The 19,446-nt window shown below is 55.4% G+C and overlaps 1 protein-coding gene across 3 annotated transcripts; it reads right to left on the reverse strand.

The window, feature by feature from the left end:
* Nucleotides 1-260: 260 nt before the first annotated feature.
* On the reverse strand, nt 261-18,356 carry SMTNL2 (smoothelin like 2). 3 transcript variants are annotated; one of them, XM_019743855.2, is made up of 8 exons: nt 17,852-18,356; nt 12,474-12,564; nt 11,791-11,946; nt 10,952-11,027; nt 9,769-9,948; nt 8,575-8,692; nt 8,036-8,187; nt 261-1,220 (listed from the first exon to the last, which is right to left on the reverse strand). In XM_019743855.2, the coding sequence occupies exons 1-8, from the start codon at nt 18,248-18,250 to the stop codon at nt 1,094-1,096; spliced, it is 1,299 nt and encodes a 432-aa protein (XP_019599414.2). In that variant the 5' UTR covers nt 18,251-18,356; the 3' UTR covers nt 261-1,093. The 3 variants fall into 3 exon arrangements, with proteins under 3 accessions (XP_019599414.2, XP_019599413.2, XP_019599415.2); XM_019743854.2 differs by having other exon boundaries at nt 11,704-11,946; nt 17,852-18,354; XM_019743856.2 differs by lacking the exon at nt 17,852-18,356 and adding an exon at nt 16,699-16,901 and having other exon boundaries at nt 11,704-11,946.
* Nucleotides 18,357-19,446: the final 1,090 nt, after the last annotated feature.

Below are 19,446 nucleotides of genomic sequence, written 5' to 3' on the forward strand. Positions count from 1 at the left end.
CCAGAACCTGCCACGGCAGACCCCTGTGTATCACAGATAGGCCAGTCTCCATCCAGGGACAGATCTGCAAGGGGGCACTCTCTGTTCACGCTCCTTCGACAAACGGAGATGAGCAAATGTGATTTTCAACTTTCTGGGCATGTGATTTAGGTGCAGAAACACATAAGGGAGCATTTAAGTAGACTTTCATTTGGAATGTGTGCAAAATCTCTTAGTCACAGTCCCCATATCCCCCAAACAGAAATAACAAACCCCAAGCGAAGTGCGACACATCTTTTTATATACAAATGGTCAATGGTACAGATGGAGTTACTTTTTATAAATATCGGCAGCATATTCCCTAGAAAAGCTGTGAATAAACACTACCTCTCTACACAAAGGGCCTGTCCGGCCCCAAAAGTGTTAACTCTACAAGAGCCTATTCTTAGCCTAACACTTGTGGGGCCTCCCGGGAAGGACAGGAGCACTTTGGGACAGTCGAGAGCTTTCCCATCTCCCCAGAGAGCCGAGGTGACTTGAAGGTCATCTGTTGCCTAGGACCTGGGAGTGATTAAACACTTTCTTCCCAAGACTTCGGTCTTCTTTGTCAAGCTGCTGATTAAGCAAGCGGTCTTTCTGTTTCCTGGCAGTGGCCCAGAGGGAGGGAGGAAAGGAACCTACAATAGTGTGAGGAAGTAAAAAACTCTGGGTAGTTTGATTTAAAAAAAAAAAAAAAATTTTGGTAATCAGTGTAACCCTGTGAAACCAATGTATCAGATTCACCAGAGGGAAAATTGTGATTTAGCATTCCAGGATCTACAGACAAGCATTTTTTTAAGGAAGATAATTACTTAGCACCAATTTCTCTCTCTCTCTGGTAATTTTTCCTTTTCCTTCGAGCCCTGGCTGTGATCAACACAGTTGGAGCGCAGCGCAGCCGTGCTTTAATCAGTAAACACAGCCGGGCAGGACGGCAGCGTCGTCACACGCCACAGAACAAACAGCGCTCACACCAAAACGCAACTCTTCTCGGGCCATCCTGACTTGGGGAACACAAGGGGCCCCACAGTCTCCTCCTGGGGTTGCAATGGTGGCGCTCCAGGCCCAAAGGGCGTCACTCAAAGTGACGCAGGTGGTTGTACAGCGACTGGACGTAAGTGAAGACACACATGGGGTCTGGCTTGCGGCCCATCAGCATCATGTCATCCACTTCGATGAGGCGTTCGCAGTTAGCCAGGTTCCTGAAACACAGATGCCCCGTCAGAACGAAGGTCCCCACAATCAGCCAGCCCCATGGCCGTCATCACCCCGAGAACGAACTCAGCCTGGAGCTGGAGGCTACCAAGTGGCCCCCAACTCTAAAGGTTCTTACCCCAGGAGAACCTTTAGAGTCACTTAGTCTAATGCAGTGTTTCCCAAATTCCCACATTCAGGAACCACCTATGCAACTTCTATTTTGATTTGAGTTAATGTCAATTTTCAGTGAAATGAAATTTCCCTAGATTAAGTTCTACTTAAAAAGTATATTTTTTAATTTAATCTAATTTTTATTAATAAAATGTAACACTTAAATTTCACTAAAAAATTCAATGATATCAGCAGTATATGGAAAGTCAGCATGAACTACGGTAAGTCCTTATTTAACATCGCGGATAGGTTCTGTGACTTAAATGAAATGACGTGTGACAAAATCAATTTTACCATAGGCTAATTAATATAACCAAGAGTCAAGAGTTACATTCCTATGGCATCTCATCATTGTTACAAAACAATGTTACTCAAGGACCTGTCGTAAAAAGAATAAAGTAAATTCACCCATCTGCCTCCTAAAACAGTGTTTTAAAACTTTTTTTTTACCATGACCTATAGAAAGAGATTTTTCATCATGATTCAGCAAACACATACACATATGTGGAAATAAAGTTTCACAAAACTACTGATCCTTTCTTCTACCAATATTTATAATATTTCATCTTTATTTATCTCCTCACCTCTTTTATCTTTTCTTAATGCTGGTCATGAGCCACTAAATTTATTGTCTATGGATGTTTGAAAAATTGCCTAAAATCATCTTGTCACCTACCCGCACCCCCTACCCCCACCCCAGGCCCTCTGCCTCTAGTGTAGACACGTGTGGAAACTTGGGCCTTTCACTGGGCTGGAAAGAAAGCTGATCCCTCTGCCATCCCAGCTGGGAGCGGGCTGAGGGCCCCCGCTTCAAGGTCTCGTGGAAGCGGAAAGATGGGTATCCAGTTAAGGTACATTGATTGCACTGAGTATCTCGGCACTGAGTGTTGAAATAACAGCCGATGTCCTCTGGAATGCTGAGCAATGCTTCCCCTGGGTGCCAGATGTGGCTGTCCTGACGTTACCAGGCAGAACGGAAAGCACAAAATGATTCCACTTGTCCAATCATCAGTTTCTTTCCTTCAACAGCTGTGTGCGCTTTGGTAGTTCCCGGGGTCCCCAGTCTTTTTCTTCCCCATGTCAATAAGTGCATGACTACTAGGGTTTCCATCCCAGTTCCATCCTTACTATCTATGTGACTTTGAGCAAGAGACTCTGGGCCTCAGTTTCCCCATCTGGAATAATAACCACTTCACAGGGTGGTGTGGACTAATCCATGCAAACAAGATACTGTGTTTCCCCGAAAATAAGACGTAGCCAGACAATCAGCTCTAATGCATCTTTTGGAGCAAAAATTAATATAAGACCCAGTATTTATATTATATTATATTATTACATAAGACCCAGTCTTATAGTAAAATAAGACCCAGTATTATATTATATATTATGTTATGTTATGTTATGTTATGTTATGTTATGTTATGTTATGTTATGTTATATTATATTATATTATAAGACCAGGTGTTATATTATAGTAAAATAAGACCGGGTCTTGTATTAATTTTTGCTCCAAAAGATGCATTAGAGCTGATTGTCTGGCTAGGTCTTATTTTGGGGGGAAACACAGTAGAACAGTGCCTGGCACATAGAAATAGCTCAATAAACATTAGAGATTATTGTTGTTGCTGTTTTTATTATGGTGCCTCACTTTATGAACGAGAGGGGATCACTGGGGAAAAGAGGCCAACATTTGAAATCTAGATTGCCGGGTTCAGCTCCTCGCTCTAGCACTTGCTTCGCCTTTCCTCGTCAGAAAAACAGACTCCTGCCCCTGCTCCTCCTGCCCCTGCTCCCCCTCCCCGTGGGCTCCGCCTCTGCTCCATTTTGGGATGTTGCGTGTCTTCATGTGCCTTGGACCCCAGAACCTGTGAACCAGTGCACAGGGTTCATGCAGCGCTTCCCACCGTCCGTCCCTATCGCCTCCTGGGCTTGTATGCTCCCAAGACAAGGACCATGACATTCGCACGGGGCCCTGCTTTGTGGCACTGGCCTGGCGCCAGGCCTCCTATCAGAAACCAAATGTCAAGGTGAAATGGAGACATCTGTCCCAGATCCCATCGCTGCCTCCCCCTCAGTTTGGAGCGGGCAGCCGGTAAGGGAATCCAACAGCTTTGTGGGGTGGCGAGTGCTTTGGCCCAATGAGCGGGCACTCTTGCTCCCCAGGACAGGCCAGGGCAGGGCTCGGTGTCAGGGAAGTCGGTACTCTGACAAGGGGAGTCATGCCAAGGTGCTTTGTCAATGGTCAAGGATTGAAAATCTGAGTTCTTTGAGAGTCCTCCAGGGACCTGACTTCACCTTCCTGAGCTATCACTTAGCATCTGGTGCCCTCCTCCTCACCTGCAGCACAGCAAGAGCACCTGCCTTCCCTGCCTCTCTCTCCCTCCCTTCCTCCCTCCCAAGGCTGCTGTCAGAGGAGCTCAGGCGTGTGTGAGCAGGCTCTGCACATGTGCGCACGGTATCCCCACTGACAGCTGTGGCCTCAGCAGCCCCCCTATGAAATGAGGGCAGCAGTAGACCCCTGAACCTCAGACTTGGAAGAGCACTGAAATATCATTCTCCAAACTCCTCCATCAGAAGCACCAGCCATCTGTATGAAGGCCCTGCTCTGGCTTGCTCACCTCCAGGTCCAAGGAAGGGGCCCTCATTTCCTCCAAGGACAATTTGAATCCCTCTGCAGGTGGCACTGGCCATGACAAAGTTTACCCTTGGTTTCTCATGCTCTTTTCCCTCTTGGTACTTCACATCGATGGGTCTCACAAGGCTGATTATTTTTCCCCCTACAGAAGAGCCTTCCACATGTTGGAAGAGAATCTTTATATGCATGTCTTTTCCTGAAACTAACTATCTCTGTTTCCTTCCTTTCCCTAAAGGGTACCTGGGACCCTGTCTGCCAAGCTGGTTCTAATTTCTTTCTCGCCCTCTTCACAGAAGGCACGCAGAACTACTGGCTGTCCCAAGCGTTGTCCTACCTGGGAGAGGTGCAGGGAGAGCGAGCTGACCCCCTTCTTCATCCTAGAGGCTGCATTTACCTTCCTAGGAACGACATCCCTGCCCAGGCAGAGTGTCCTCAAGATCAAGGTGGCGGTTAGGACTGGAGCTCAGGCCTCACCCTGGCATCACCCTCCACTACCAGACAGGAAGCCGTGAGCAAGGTGCTGGCTTCCCCAGCAAACAACCAGGGGACAGGGCCACATGTCCCCACCACACCCCACCCACCACAACATTAATGACAAGATTGCCAGAAGCTGCAGACACAGCTCATGAGACAGGATATGAGACAAGAAAAATGATGACCAGCCTTGACTTTTATAAAAAAATATTTCAGTCTCAAATATTAGAGGCCCCAACTGCCTTTTCAATTTAAAAACATAAAACTGCTTTTGTAAAAATGATACAAGCTTGTTTTAAATAATTCAAACAACATGGAACAGTCCAAAGCAGAAAATACAAATCACTTCCAATGTCACCGCACAGCAAGAACCAGAGTCAACATCTGCCTATTAGCAGATGAATCTACTTAGCCCCACCTTGTTTGGGGTTCAAAAGGGTTTAGAGGGTTTTCTCCTACCCCACTCTATTGTGATCTTCAGCCACCACAGGGCTGGCTTGGAAGGGAGAGGAAGGAGGGGTTTGAGGGGTTATTTTTATTTGTTTAAGCCTTCTCTGAGACCAAAATGCCAGGGCTTGGGCTGCAGCGTCCTATTTGGTTTTAGGCAGAGACACATGGACACTACAAATAGCCTGGAAGCCCCTTCTGCTTGGGGTAACCCGAGAGCAGGGCACATTCCCCACAGGGCAATTGGGAGCCTCGGGCGGAATGTCTGGCTCCGTGGGAGATGAGGGGAGAAGGGTGCAGAGGGTAAAGCACCCATAAAAGGGGCTGGTCCTCCCGCTTTCCAGGCCCTGAACACCTGTTCCGCAAGGGGAGCTCGTTTTGCTATCAACACCACATTGCTCACACAGATTAGGCCACGGGGAATCTTTGGGACTGTGAATTATTGGGGGAAGGGACAGCTCAAGCCACTTTTACTCCACAGGTTCCTGACACATCTCTGTGCTTTTAAGGCAGTTGCTCATGGAAGGAAGGGTCGGGAAACTTTTCTTTCCTGATACAAGGTGGACTCAACGTGTGGAGGCCCCATCTGGGTCCTCCTTTTCCTTCCAAAGGTTGTGCCTTCATCAGAGCCCAGGCTCCTCTGCTCCCACACTATCCTTCTTAGCGCATTCCTGCTGCCTACGTGGCTCTTGGTGGCTTCTAACAGTCCCACATGTTTGCCTGGCTTTGGCTGGCAAACCTAAGGAATATACTGTATATTAAGAAAGTGGTAGCCAGTATCCTCAAGCAGGTGTCCCTGTGCTTTCTTTCCAGCTTCTCTAACCAGCCTATTTTCCAAATAACTGGGTGATCCAAGCTGCTGTCCTCCCAAGAGGCCTAGGACAGGCAGGCCCTTCCCAGCCGTCTCCCCTGAGTACCTGCGAGGTAATGTCCCAGCTGACTCATGAGAGGAGGCACCTTCCCAGACTCTGAGCAAGCTCCCCATACAGGCCTGCTGTGGGCGCCCCTCCCCACCCCCTCGAGTCAGCAGAAAAGCTAGAATTCATCTCAGGGGTCTGGCAGACCAACCTCCCCTCCCCAGCCAGGAGCAGGCTCAGGCCACAGGGAGGCAGGGCCAAGTTTTTTTCACCCCTGCTGTTTGCTCTGGGGAGGAGGGAGCCTAACCCTGGAGCCTCCACCACTGCTCTCCCAGGCTGGGAACAGAAGAAACATCTGTTTGGAGTCTGGAGGCTCCGTGAGCTCAAAGATTATGCTGGGAACACAGACCCACGAATTGCTCTGGCTCTAGCTGCCAAGGGAAGCTGTGTTCCCTGGGAGCTGGGGTGCAGGGCCGCCACCCCGTGGCCCAAGGCCTCCCTCTCCCTACCACAGCCCAGCCTGGTCCAGGGCTGAGAGTGACCAAAGCAACCAAGGCATGAGTTGGCACCACCACCTGGCCCACTAGACTTGATGGAAAAGAACTCTGTAACTTGAGTGTGGCCTCACCCAGCTGGGATGGGTCTTGGGGTGCCCATGTCATGGCCCCAGCCCTGCAGACTGACAGTCTTATTGTTGACAGTCCCCCCATTTCTGGGCTTCAGGCAGCTGGGCCTCGTCCTGGGGAGGCACCCCTCCCCAACATCATGCACTTGGCTCTGCTTCACCATCGTCTGGATCCAGTTGCATAACACACTCCGTCCAAAGCTGTTTCTGCAATTAGGATGACAGCTAATCCCAAGCCGCCAGGAAAGAGAAGGCTTTTAAAGTATACAAGGAGTTCTTATGACCCCGAGGGGGCCGCGAGTGCAAGCACGTCATCCGAGACAACACAACAGGGGCAATACTCATGTTCCAACAACTTGGGCCAAGGAGCTCGGAGCCAGGTCTCCATTCTGCCCCCAGAGTGAAAGCTGCTGCTCAGAGCGGGGCGGCTGCCTGGGCTCAAGGTGAGACCTACGATACCAAGGATGGGTCTTGTCACCTGCTGGCTCTGACTCCTTTCCTGGCCAGGCTCAGCTGGGTGTGGGGGGCTGGGGTGAGTGAGGCTGGGAGGTTGGGCAGGGAATGGAGTGAGGAGGGCAGGCAAGGCCAACTCAACAAGCACCGGAGAGCACCTCCCGGACGTGGGCACTGGGGACGCAGACAAGAAACAAAGGGGATCGGACGCAGGTCGCTAGCAGACGCTTATGTCACAGGCACGAAGGCGGGTGGGCAGGCAAGAAAGAATGAGAAATGTTCCCTCCAGGAAACTCGCTCTGAGGAGCCTTTCCTTTCCTCTGACCTTCCTCGCCTTAGCCCCCCGAGGCTTAGCATCAGGCAGCCCTGAACACCTTCATCTGTGCCCCACGCTGCCTTGGGGCCTCGATGGACCACAGTAATGGCTTCCCCACCTTCTGCTTTCTGCTTGTGTTCGTTCAGCCAGCAGGAGGCCCTGGCATGAGGGCAGAAGGAGGGTGAGGGCAGAGTATGTATCTGTGAGCTGGTCGCATCCACTGCCCAAAAGCACAGGTCCTATCCGCCAGCCCTCTGCACACACAGCTACGCTGCCCAGTTCGCTAACTGCAAGCTGAATACCCTGCGGCTACTGTACTGTGCCTGGCTTGGCTCCCTCACTCCTGCCTACCCCTTTGTAAGGAGTCCCTCTCGGACTCAGGATGAATGCACCCCCGCCACAGCGCTGGCAGATACATCCCACCTCACAATGCTCCTCATGCTCTGGAGTTTACCCTCAGACAATAACCAAATCCCCACTGGCTTCCCCGGGGGATCCCACAATTGCCCCCACCCAATCTTCTCCTGATGAGCAGGTCTTCAGAGGTAGGCAATTTCATGTGAATGCTAGAACATGTTTAGGGAAGCAAAATCCACTTACGGGAGAAGTTCTTTTAATGTCTCCCAGGCAGATACATTCCATTTCCTATTGATTGGTGGCTGTCTCTCACCCAGGCAACTGCATCTCTCCACCAGCCCAGGGAGGACACTATCCCACTGCCCGTCACGCCCTGTCTGTGGCTGGTTTCCCAGGCCATCTACCAGAGGCTGGGCACCCAAGAAAGGGGGCAGGTGCACTGAGAAGAGAACCTGGCTGGTCGCCAGCGGGACCACCATACTCACTCAGCCATGGTGAAGGCCAGCTCGAAGTTCTTCTGCCGCTGCGTGGGGCTCAGGGTGCTGTAGTCGAAGGCATCAGGGAAGAAGGAGTGCACCAGGGCACAGAAGGCCATCCCATCACTCCAGCTGGAGGAGAAGTTCTGCAGGTCCACGTGCTACGAGCGAGGCGAGGTCCACACAGGAAGGTGAGGGTACAGCCCCCACCCACCTCGGCTGCCTCACCCAGTTCAATCCCACAAGCAGATTCTCCCAGCCCTTTCCCAAGGTCCACCATCCACCCAGCTCAGCCACAAGCTGGAGTCACAACTTCACCCTGTAAGGTGCCCTAGACCAGTCTGCTCGGGTCCAGATACAGGACTCGTGGGATTTCTAATCACATGCTGCAGGCAGCTAGGGACCCACTGGAAAGGCATAATTGCTCTAGCTCCTACTCTCTGCCCCATCCTGGGGCTCTTGCCCTGGTCAGGGAAATGAGTTAGGAAGATGCTCAGCCAAGCTTCTGGTCGGGGTTCCCAGGGCCCGTGGCGGGATCCTGGGCTCACCTGGTAACCAAGAGTCTTGCTGCGGCACCATTCGAGCAAGATCTGCTTGATGCTGCTAGCGCTGGCTACCCCGAAGCTCTGGGACCGCTTCAGCTTGGCCCGGGCCTCGCCTTTCCCCCTGTGGAGAGAACGCAGGCCTGCCGTGGGGGTCGCCCCTCAGCTGCCATCTCCTCTGAGAGGCAGGGAAGTCCCCAGCCATTCCCACACCACTGGGAAGATGGCCCCAGCTGCTCTGTTCACCCAGGGGACGCTCTGTCAGCACAAAGTGTCCCTCACGTCCCATGTCTATATCCAGGCATGAGCCCTGCACACCAGCTACATAGCTGTCCTTGATAGTGTCAGCAGGACCATCCCCCCTTCCAGCCTCCAGGTGCCCTGATTATTTCCCACACTTGGAATCAGCAGTCACTTGGCAACCTTGGTTCAGAGGATCTGAGCCTGCACGGCCCTGTGCTCATGCCCTGCCCCTGCTGAAACGCCTTCCCCTTATCCAAAGTCTCCTTATGAGCCTCCCTCTGAGGCCGCCCACCCTGATGGCTCTTTCCCAGCCTAGAAGGATGGTTTCCTCCTCTGGGCCCCAAGGACACTCTCCAACAACTGAGATGAGGTGGTTTGGGCCAGTGGGGACACTCCCTGGGTCTCTGTCCCTCACTAGGGTTGGAGCCTCAGGAGCCATCCCTGGGTCCTTTCACCATCTCAGGCCTGGGCTGCACCCTGCAAGCAACAGGCACCACTACCGTGCACTGACAGGAGGGCCAGATAAATGGGCAAGCCTGGGTCACATCTCCAATGGGGAGGCTCGAGGCATGACAGTGGACCCGTCGGCACTCGGGTCCTGTGTGTCACTTCCCGGCTCCTACTGGGAATCCCAATCGATGGACCTTCTGGTCTTCCAGTCATACCCAGAAACCAAAGGGGCTACCACCCACAAAGAACGTGGGTGTGAGGGCATCCCAGGGACCCCTCTGAGAATGGGGAACAGAGGAGGGCTCTCATGAGGCCTTGCCTGGCTCCCTGCCCCCGGCCCACCCTGGGGCCCAGTTCGGACCTGTGTCTTGCCCGTGAGGTCACATCTTAGGGAAGGACCCATTGGATGTAGGACAGCGCCAGTTTTGCTGTGCTGTGCCCTCCTGACCCTAGTCTGGATCTGGACCTACTCTGGGGGCCCCCTGGTCTGGGCACTAGTGTCCGTACTTGCCCGCTGTATCCTGCTCCCACTTCTCAAACAAGGCCTTCCGAGCCTGAGCACTGGAGGTGCGAGGCAGCGTCTGTGACCTCACCAGCTCCCGGCGGCGCTCCCCCTGGCGATGGGCCTGAGCGGTGGCTGGCGGCTGTGGGGACGGGGGCGACTGGGGAGGCGTTACTAGAGCTGGGCTGAGGAGAGAACCACCGAGTCAGGAATACAGGTCCAGCCATCACCAGCTCACACAGGCCCCAGGCTCCTCCTCCCCACTGAGTGAGGAATGAGGCAGAAATGGGGGCTACTGTGGCAGGCGGAAAGAAAGTACCACTTGCTCTAGTCTCTGACCAGTTAGGCAGGTTTTCTGAACTGAGCTGCTGTCTGAAGCAGGCAGCCTGGCCAGCACGCCCAACTCAGGGAGGGAGACTGGGCCCCCTCATGGGTGAGGGTGTCCGTGCCTGGGGCAGGCAGGGAGCATCCTCTTAGGCGGGAGGTGTACCCAGAACTAGTCCCACCAGGACCAGACTCCCCTCCTCCACCACCAATAGATAAGACCCCCCTTTGTTTTCCCCCACTAGAACCGTTTGCCAGAAAGTCACAACTCTTTTATTATTAAGAGAAAAAAGAAAGCCAAGCCAGTCCTCCAACCCTACCTCCCCACCAACCCCACAGCCCAGCTGGCCTGGGGCAATGCGGGGACACCTACAGGCCAGGAGGCCTGTACCACAAGCCCCTGCAGGCTTGCCTCAGCCTACGGCCTCTTCAGGTACCTCCACAGTACACAGGCAGGAAGCACCCCGGCTCGAGGGACCCCAGCCAGGGTGGATGGATGAAGAGGACAGTTGGAGACATGCTCTTACCCTCCTTCCTCCAGGGGGACTGAGACACTCTTCCTATCTTTTGACAGACTTGCTTTAAAGGGTCCATAGAGAAACCAGCCTGCAGCCATATTTCTCCCAACAAAACTCTCCAGCCAAACCCTGCTGCCTCATTTCCCCTGCTCCAATCCTACCCAGCAACCCTGCTGCCTTAGTTCTCTGGAGGCACCAACCCAAGGAGTGTACCTCCTCCTGTGACCAGCACAGGGAGCTCCCTACAGGTGGCCTGGGCATCCTGGGTCCAAGGCAAAGCCCAGATGACACCTGTGGAGCGATGGCCCCACCCACCAGGAACGTGGGAACATGAGCCCTGACTCACCTGTCATTGTTTCTGCCTGCTGTCACTGCCCCATAGCCAGAGCCCAACAAAGACAGTGGGAGAGAAGAATTCTTCTCTGCAGAACAAAGGGAAGGAGAGAAAGAACAAACCCTGGTCGCAGGGAGGGGCAGTGCGACCCTTCTGCCTCCCTCCTGTGCCCCAGCCCTGTGTATTTACTCAGCATCACTGCACAGACAGGCAGGACCCCTGGGCTAAGCTGGCCGCACCTTGGCCAACAGTTGAGGAGAAAGGAGGCTGGGAACATAGAGCAATGACATAAAAGAGGTCTTTTAAAGTGTCCCCACCTGCTTCTGAGAACACAGGGCCCAGGGCCTCCTGTGCTACGTATCCAGCAAACATTTTGTTCCCGATCCCTCATTTTGGAAGCCCATAGAGTCCCACCTCAGGTCTACCACTGACACCTGACCACGGGCGGGGTGGGGGGGCTTATGCCAAAAGGTACAGGCTAAGAGGCCACCTTCTAACCACAACCTCAACCAGTAATAAGAGCCAGGGTTGTCACCCACAGAGGATGACACTACTGCACAGCATCTCTGGGAGAGGAGTTAGGCAAGGTTGGGCCCCACTGGATGGCACAGACAGTGTAGAGAAGGGGGTCACAGTGACAGGCAGAGGGGGCACTAGGGCTTTGCCCCAAGTTTTCTGAGTCTCTTGCTAATCCCCCAGCGCCTGCCCACCCTCCCGGACCAGAGGTGGGGTCAAGCCCTAAGCCCCTGCTCCCCTGCTCCTACCACTGGAACTGGGAGTCCAGGGTGTGGTGGCATCGCTGGGGCTCGAGCTGAGGCCCCCCAGGACGGTGGCAGACGTGGGCGAGAGACCTGTGGTCGAGGTCTCCCCAGAAAACCTCTCGGAGACCCGCGTGATGGCCGTGACTGGCTGGTGGGGCAGCCGCAAGGGGAGGCTCGCAGGGCGAGGCTTGGGCGGCTCTGGTGCTGGGAAGGTCTGGGCGGCTTCAGGGGGTCCATCACCTGGACCTGGAACATGTGACCAGAGGGAGAGCGGTAGGTGTCAGTCATGGCATCCACAGGGGCCTCAGACCCCCAGGCGAGCTCCAGCCTCCCTGAACCCTCTTCTGGCTACCCGCTACCTCCACGGTCGCCCTGACCTCTCCTGTCTCCGTGACCTCTCCCTACTGGGGACTCTCGCTGCTCCAACCAGAGCTGACCTCCGCTCCAACTTCCCCTCACAGCCAGGTCAATGAACACTAGTAGGCGTGTCAGTCCCCTCTCGACCCGGCTCAGTGTATGGACGATTCCTCAGCCCCTGCTTGCATTCCTCCAGAAACAGGAAGCCTTGCCACTTTCCGAGATCTCCCATTTCCCTCTGTGTTGAAAAAGTCTACTTCACACCGAATCAAGCTGTTCTCCTGGCAACCTGTCCATACGTTGGGGTTCAAGCTCAAGTGTTCCCTCCCAGCCAAGGGATGCCCTGGCACAGATGCCTGGCCACTAAGACCCTGACCCCCAAAGCCAGCCAGCCAGCCTCTGCAGGTGGCCCCTACCTGTCCCTGGTTGGTGTCCATTCTCAATAATGCATGGGTTGGAGGTCCTTCTCATCTCTGACTCGCTGGTTTCATCACGATGCTCCACACTCTAGAGACACAAACACCGTGGGGCCCTGTCAGCCAGAGCAGGCAGCCTACCCCCAAAATCACTCCCCAAGCCCCGCGTGGTTCCGGCAGGGCAAACAACACTCATGTGTGAGAGAGACAGCCCCCAGGACATACAGTGATGAGCCAAGGAAACACAGCAAGCTGGGAGGACCCAGCCCCAGCTGCTCAGTCCCTGGGACCCTGTAAGGCAAATACCTCCTCTAGACTCATCCAGAGCCCAAAAATGCTAGGGACAAAGGCCAAGACAGAGGGTTCGAAAGGAGCGTTCAAGGTGGTCCCTCCCCTCCCCCTGGCTGGACCAGACGAAGGGGTCAGGAGAGCCTGGCTCAGGCTCATTCCAGGTGGCAGGCTGGTGTGGCTGCCTGTGTGGGAACAGCTGAAACCCAGAGACATACATGAGGTTCTTCTGAGCCAACGATGGGGGCCCTCATGTTGAGGGCTTCTCATTGGATGCAGGGTCCCAAGATTTGCCCGGATGTCCAAAGCACAGGGGCTTGATTGGCTCCAGGTGGCCCCTCCCTCCACCCTAGGATGCAGCAGTGGGGAAGGGGTGTAGAGAGCCAAGACCAAGAACCAGCGGGGGAGCCTGGCATCCTGTGCTGCCAACCACCAGGTGACCTGGGACAGGTCATGCCCCCTCTGAGTCTCAGTTTTTTTGTTTCAGATCTGGGAGCAGGCTACGCAAGTACCATTTTGAGCACCTACCAAGTGTCAGGCCCTTTTTCTGGGCATGTCATGTATACCAACTTGCTTCTATCCTCCCAGGTAGGTGCTACAAGCCCCATTTTACAGAGGGGATTTGAGGGCTCAGAGAGAGGGTTTGCACAGTCCAAGGTTACACAGTGAGAAACAGCCAAGACCTGTGGCCAGAAGGGACATTCTCCTCAACCACAGTCCTGCCCTTCACACAATGAGGGAGGTGTGAAGGGCTCGCAGTCTGCTGGGGTCTGCTGGCAAGAGAGGGATCGAGGCAGAACCCTACCAGGGGTTCTACTAAGAACTCACAATGGATGGCCCGAGAGGTTGGCTACACCTCTCCCTAGATGCCTCCAGGCTGGCCCCCTTGTCTATAAGGTTCCCAGGTAACAAAAGCCAAGCCCCAGCCCCAGACAGCTCAGCTACTTCTGCAACCAGTGCAAGAGGTGGTCACCCTGCCATGGAGGACTTAGTCTGATGGGGGAACAAGGACCTCGACCAGATGGCACCAAGGCAGCCTGAGGGTGTGCCTAAGACAGACGTCATCCAGCCCAGTGGGTCAGCGAGGGCTTCCCAGAGGCAGGAGTGCTTGAGCCAAATCTAGAGCAAGCCAGGGGGACAAGGAGGGAAGGCCATTCCCAGCAGAGAGACTAGTGTCTGCAAAAGCTGACAGACATCAGGGCACAACATACTGATCCAGTGGCTGCAGCAGCACCGTGCAGCCCAAGGTGCCAGTGCCAAGAACTTGGCCTTGACTCCTTGGGCAAAAAGGAGTTGAAGGTCATCAGCTCTGTGTTTTAGGAACATCCTGCAGAAGCCAGTGAGAGAGTGGCATGGACTGGGGAAACCAGATGGCCAGCCGCCTCACTAGTCCCGGAGGGGGATGTGAGAAAGAAAGATGGGGCAGAGGGAAGGTGAATGGCGGCAAGAAGGACGCAGAGCTTTGGGGAGAGTGAGTGGCTGTGGAGGGAGAGGAGGACACCATGCCTCTTCCACGCGTGGGCTTCAGGCCTGAGTGAGGTGGCCAGGAAGGGAGGGGGCGTTGGCGAGGAAACAAGTACTTCAGTTTGGGACAGGACTAGGGGAAGGTGCCCTGGGGCATCAGGGAATTGAGGCCAGGAAGCAGCTGGGTATTTGAGTGTGAAGTTTAGGAGGAAGGAAAGACAGACAAACGATGGAGAAACAGGAGTCTTCCATCCAGAGCACAGCAGAGGAAGAGCTGACTGGGCTGACAGGGCCGGGGATGAGGCACCACATTTCAGGGGCAGAAGAGGCATCTGCAGATGAGAATGAGAAGGAGCAGCCAGGTAGGTGGGACGGAAACCAGAAGAATGCTGAGAAAGACAGGCAGAAGTGTATCAGGAAGCCAGGCACGTCAGCAGCGTCCAAAGGTGGCGTCAGGTCAAGGAAAAGAAGGTCAGGATGAGATCTAAAATGCATCCATTGGGTTTAGCAAAAAAGGAGGTCACTGGCGACGGTTTAGGAACTGAATCAGAGGCGAGGGGAGGGGACAGGAGATGGCCTGGGGGAGAAGCCAGAGAGAAATGGAGACCACACAGTAACTTTAGCCATGGGGGGAGAGGGGAAAAGGGGTTTGAGGGATTCTTCCAGATGGAAGGAGTAGGACATTTATAGGCTGAGAGAAAGGCTCCAGCAAGGTGAAGGGACGCTCTAGAGGTGGGGTCTCCGGGGAAGTGAGAGACGACAGGACTCAGAGCCTGGCCTTGGACAGGAGGTGACCTCTCAACTTCAGATTCAGGAAGACAGAGGGGGAGCAGCCAGGCCTACTCATAGGAACAGTGGAGAAGGGTGGGGGGCATCTCCTGGCACACAGAGTGGGGAGGGCATTGCTAACTTGAAGTCAACTCAGCAGGGGGTGGAGAAACAGCCAGTCCCTCCTGAACCCCAGACCCCACCTATCACCAGGTTCCACCCAGCTCTGGGGTCTCCATGTCCCCCCACCCACCCTGCTCTGGTCCAACAGGTTCCACAGGTCCTCCAGACAGGGGCCTGGAGGGACAGGCTGATGGCAAAACCATTTTCCCAGGAATGTGGGTCTCTATGGGGGGGCCCCACAGACACACTTGCCCCTGCACGTTGCAGGCCCACACCTCCCATAATGCCCCAAGGGACCAGACGCTACCAGGAAGATTCCTGCCAAAGGGTCTTGGCAAAGCAGAGGGGAAGGGGATAGGGAGAACTCGTGCTGGGAGCCTGGACTGCAGCCCTAACTTCCAGGTTACCCTGCAGTCACTGCCCCATCCGGAGACTGGAGCCACTCCTCACCCAGGAAAAAGGCTCTGCCCACATCTCGGCCAAGGGGCTATTCGGAGACCACCCTCCTACCCATCATCACGCAAGCCCAGTGTGAGAAGGGTCACCCCAAACCTGACATCTAGACTAAAGGCATTAGCAGAGCCAAGATATGGGACTCAAGTTTCCTACCCCAACCCAGTGCTCTGCCCACCCTCTCCTGCTGCACAACTGCCCTGAAGACCTCGCCCACTCTAGGACTTCAATGACCAGCTCTGCCCTGTTGTCTCCCTAAGCTGCGGCTTTGACCGCTCTGGGCAGTGGATCCATGACTCCACCTGTTCTGCGACAGCTTCACCCTGGATGTTCCACAGCCCCTCACACTCAACACAACCCAAATGGAACCCAGGATCTCCACCAGGTCTGTGACCCAGCAGGCCCCCAGGTAGGGCTCCTCTCTCTGCCTCCCTGCTCACATCCAAAGACTATCTCACCCTGCTGATTCCCCCTCTGAGACCCATCTCCAAGGCAGCCCAGCTCTCCTTCACCCACTGCTGCCCCAGCTATGACCATCCTCTCTCCTTGGACCATCACAACCAACTTAGCCTGTCTCCAGCCACCCTCCAACTCACCACCCATCCTGGAGGGAGCTTGCCAGATACAAGGAGGACCCTGCCCCTCCCGTGTCCAGAGCCCCCCGAGACCACCCCCATAAGCAAGAGGACAGCTCACCTGAGGTGATCACGGCCAACTCCCACTGAAAAGGTTAGATGACTGAAGAGAATGCTCTCATATGTGTACATGTATGCATGTACACATGTTCATACACATATGACTGGGAGTATTTTTGTTAAGACTTGGGCAGCTGCTTCCACGAGCAGACAAGCAGCAAACAAACGCGTGTTAAAATAAAACCTCAGAAACAGCCGATGACACGGTTTATTGGGCATGTGTGAGCCCACAGTGGTGACTTTATACCATGGACATATAGTGTATCATGCTCATAGGGCAGAATTACACTCCACTTCACACGGAGCACTGGGTCACCCAGGGGCTCTGCCACCAGCACATGTTGAAGTACCTCTCACGTCCTGAGGCAAAGCCCAGCTCCCTTGCCCAGCATCCAAGGAACCTTCACAACTTGCCCCTCCACTCTCATACTCACCCGGCTCCCCTCTGGCCAGGGAGTCCTTTTAGTCTACCTGAGGCTGCATGCACAGCCCCCCATAGCACCCCGGCATATCTACACCAGCAGCAGCAAGCCCTGAGCCTTCAGCACAAAGCCTTCCTGGGACACCCACTGGGGACGGATGATGGCGTTTGCAGCAGAACATCTGCTCTGACTGCCTGCACTATTGATTCTGCTCCATCTAGGGCCACCTTCCACCCAGACTGGGACCTCCATGAGCTAATCTGATCCCCCTCCCCCTGCCCCCTGAAGTGCACACAGGAGACCTGAGTGCCTGATGGATTGAACCAAGGAGGGGCCCCAGGTGCAGACTACTCAGACCAGACCCTGGAAACCCAACCCCAGGGCACATGCCTGAGCAGGGTGGAAAATCCCACCCAAGGGCCACTGCACACACCATGAAAACATTCTAACCAGCCACTCCAAGAGGCCCCGTGCTCAGGGTACTGACCGGTCCACACCGGCCTCCGCCCCACCTCCAGTCACTGAGCCCAGGAATCTACAGACTGCTCAGGTCTCGTTTCCCTGTCTCTACCTTCACGGTAAGGGATTTGCCCCCTGCAATGCGAGTTCCCAAAGGCCGCTGCACCCGACCAGATGGTGTCCTCCCCACACACAGGGGCTTGAGTTCACAATCTGGGTTAATTGATAACCGGAACCGTCAGGCCTCAGTGAAGCGGCAACATGGGGGGAGGGGGCGTAAAGAGAGGTGGGGGAGTAGCGGGTGCTGACCATTCCAACACCCCAGGGAGGCCCCGGGTGGTGTAGAATGGTCAGGGGCCGGACCTCAGAGCCCAAGCCCTTAGTGTCATGGGACAGCGGGGAGAGGAAGACAGAAATCGGAGCAAACAGGGCCCGTCTCCAAAGAAGGGAGGGGGCCCGAGACAGGTGCAGCGGGCGGACTAAGACAGTGCGTCTTGGCCTTCTTCAACTCCAGAGTAGCGGCGGGACTCCCACCACCGAATCCTAGTGGCGGGTGGAGGCAGAGCACACACACACACACACACACACACACACACAAACCCACACCCCCACACCCGCCCAGCAGACATACGCAGTCGGGATGGCAGGGCGGCACCTGCAGAACCCCATTCCCCCAGCGCACGCGCACGCGCTCTCCCAGGCTTACCTGGCTGCGGCCGGACAGCGAGAAGGTGGCATGGCTGGCGAAGCGTGCGGTGCCCAGGCGGGGCGCTCGGTCCCGAACACCGGGCGCAGGCGGAGGGCTGGGCGTGCCTGGTGTACCGGGCGCAGGGGACAGCCCGGTCGCCAAGCCCAGTGCCTCCACCTGGCGCGTCAAGCGCTCGAGCTGCGCCTGCAGCCTCTGGTTGTCGCGCTGCAGCTCGGCCACCGTGCGCGCCAGCGGGCCGGCCAGGCGCAGCGCCTCGGCCACGCGCCGCTCCACACCGCGCTGCAGCCCCTGCATGTCCTCGTGCAGCGCGCGCACCGCGCCCTCCAGCGCCGCCTCGTAACGGCCCAGAGCCTCGCGCACCGTGCATGCTTCCGCGGCGTCGGGGGCCGGCTCCATGGCGGAGCGGGTTGCAGTGGACTAAGACCGGACCTGGCAGCGAGAGAAGCCAAGCTCCGCAGCTCCGGGCCTCGACTGGCCTTCCCCAGCTGGGCTCGCCGGAGGGGCGGTGGGAGAGGCGGGCGGAGGGCGGGGCGGACCCTCGAGCCCGGGGACTGGGCGCCACGCGGGGGCGGGACCTCGGAGGCGGGGCCGGCTTGGGGACACCCCGCCCCCTGGAGACCCGCGGGAAGGTGCGGGGTGGGGGCCCCTCAGAGGCGCAGAAGAAGAGCTTGCCCCACCTTTGGCGTTGCTAGCTACCGGGTCAGCGCTGAGTCCGAGCCCCCTTGACCTATGAGGAGCGACGTGTGGCCCGGGGTAGGGGCTGCAGGCCCACCGGAAGAAGGCCTTGACTCCTAAGTGGACTTTACTTTGGAGACCACAGACACGGGTTACGCATTCTCTAGGCGCTCTCACCCGCAGGGCCGTTGTCCTCCTGGAGATGGGGACGTACCCACTACTCAGGGAGACCCGAGAATAGCAGCACCAGTCCCTAGAATTGCCCTGTGACCCTCACCCTGTGCTGGGCACTGTCCTTTCTACACCGTGGGCACGGCTCTCACGAGCACATACTCACCTGTGGGACCTTTGCCTGGATTTTCTTGCACCTGTTATAAGATCTAAGCGAGGAGGCAGATAGTGAGGTTCCCTCCCTGTCTCTGCAATTATGCACTTTTGCCTCCCAGCCCCATTCTGTGTAGCTCTATCTTTGTGCCCTCCAGCCAATTCAATAGAGGCTTCAGGCTCATCCAGGGAGTCCTGTTAGATCAGGAGAGGCTGAGGTCAGAGAGGAAAGGGTGTAATCTCCACATCCTGGGATGGGTGACTTTGGGACTAATCACCCACTCCCTCCATCAGTCTCTGTCACTAGCCCCTGTCCACAGGCGAGGCTCTCACCTCTATTCCCTCTCAACACTTTTTTTTATGCCTGAGCCCACATATTCCTCCTTTCTAACACCTGCCCTGAACCATCACAAGAATGGGAGGAGTGGAAACAGTTGTTCCTTCAGGATGATAGGATGACGGGCAAAGATACTGTAAGTTTCCATGTATACTGTATTGTAAAACTGACTTAAAAATGGGCACACCCCGTCCTTCTCTGTGCAAAACAAATTTTCCTGATTAGCCTTTTCCTTCCCAGGCCTGGCCCACCTGAA

This window comes from Rhinolophus sinicus, linkage group LG15 (assembly GCF_036562045.2).
Source record: "Rhinolophus sinicus isolate RSC01 linkage group LG15, ASM3656204v1, whole genome shotgun sequence".
Classification (NCBI taxonomy): domain Eukaryota; kingdom Metazoa; phylum Chordata; class Mammalia; order Chiroptera; family Rhinolophidae; genus Rhinolophus; species Rhinolophus sinicus.

What these genes read in the sequence shown, in the direction of transcription:
- SMTNL2 (XM_019743854.2), bottom strand. Translation starts at nt 18,250, where the DNA reads ATGGAGCCGGCCCCCGACGCCGCGGAAGCATGCACGGTGCGCGAGGCT. An exon ending in TGGACACCAACCAGGGACAG is followed by an intron (nt 11,947 to 12,473) that starts GTAGGGGCCACC and finishes CACATGTTCCAG; the next exon opens with GTCCAGGTGATGGACCCCCT. An exon ending in GCAAGACTCTTGGTTACCAG is followed by an intron (nt 8,188 to 8,574) that starts GTGAGCCCAGGA and finishes CCTCGCTCGTAG; the next exon opens with CACGTGGACCTGCAGAACTT.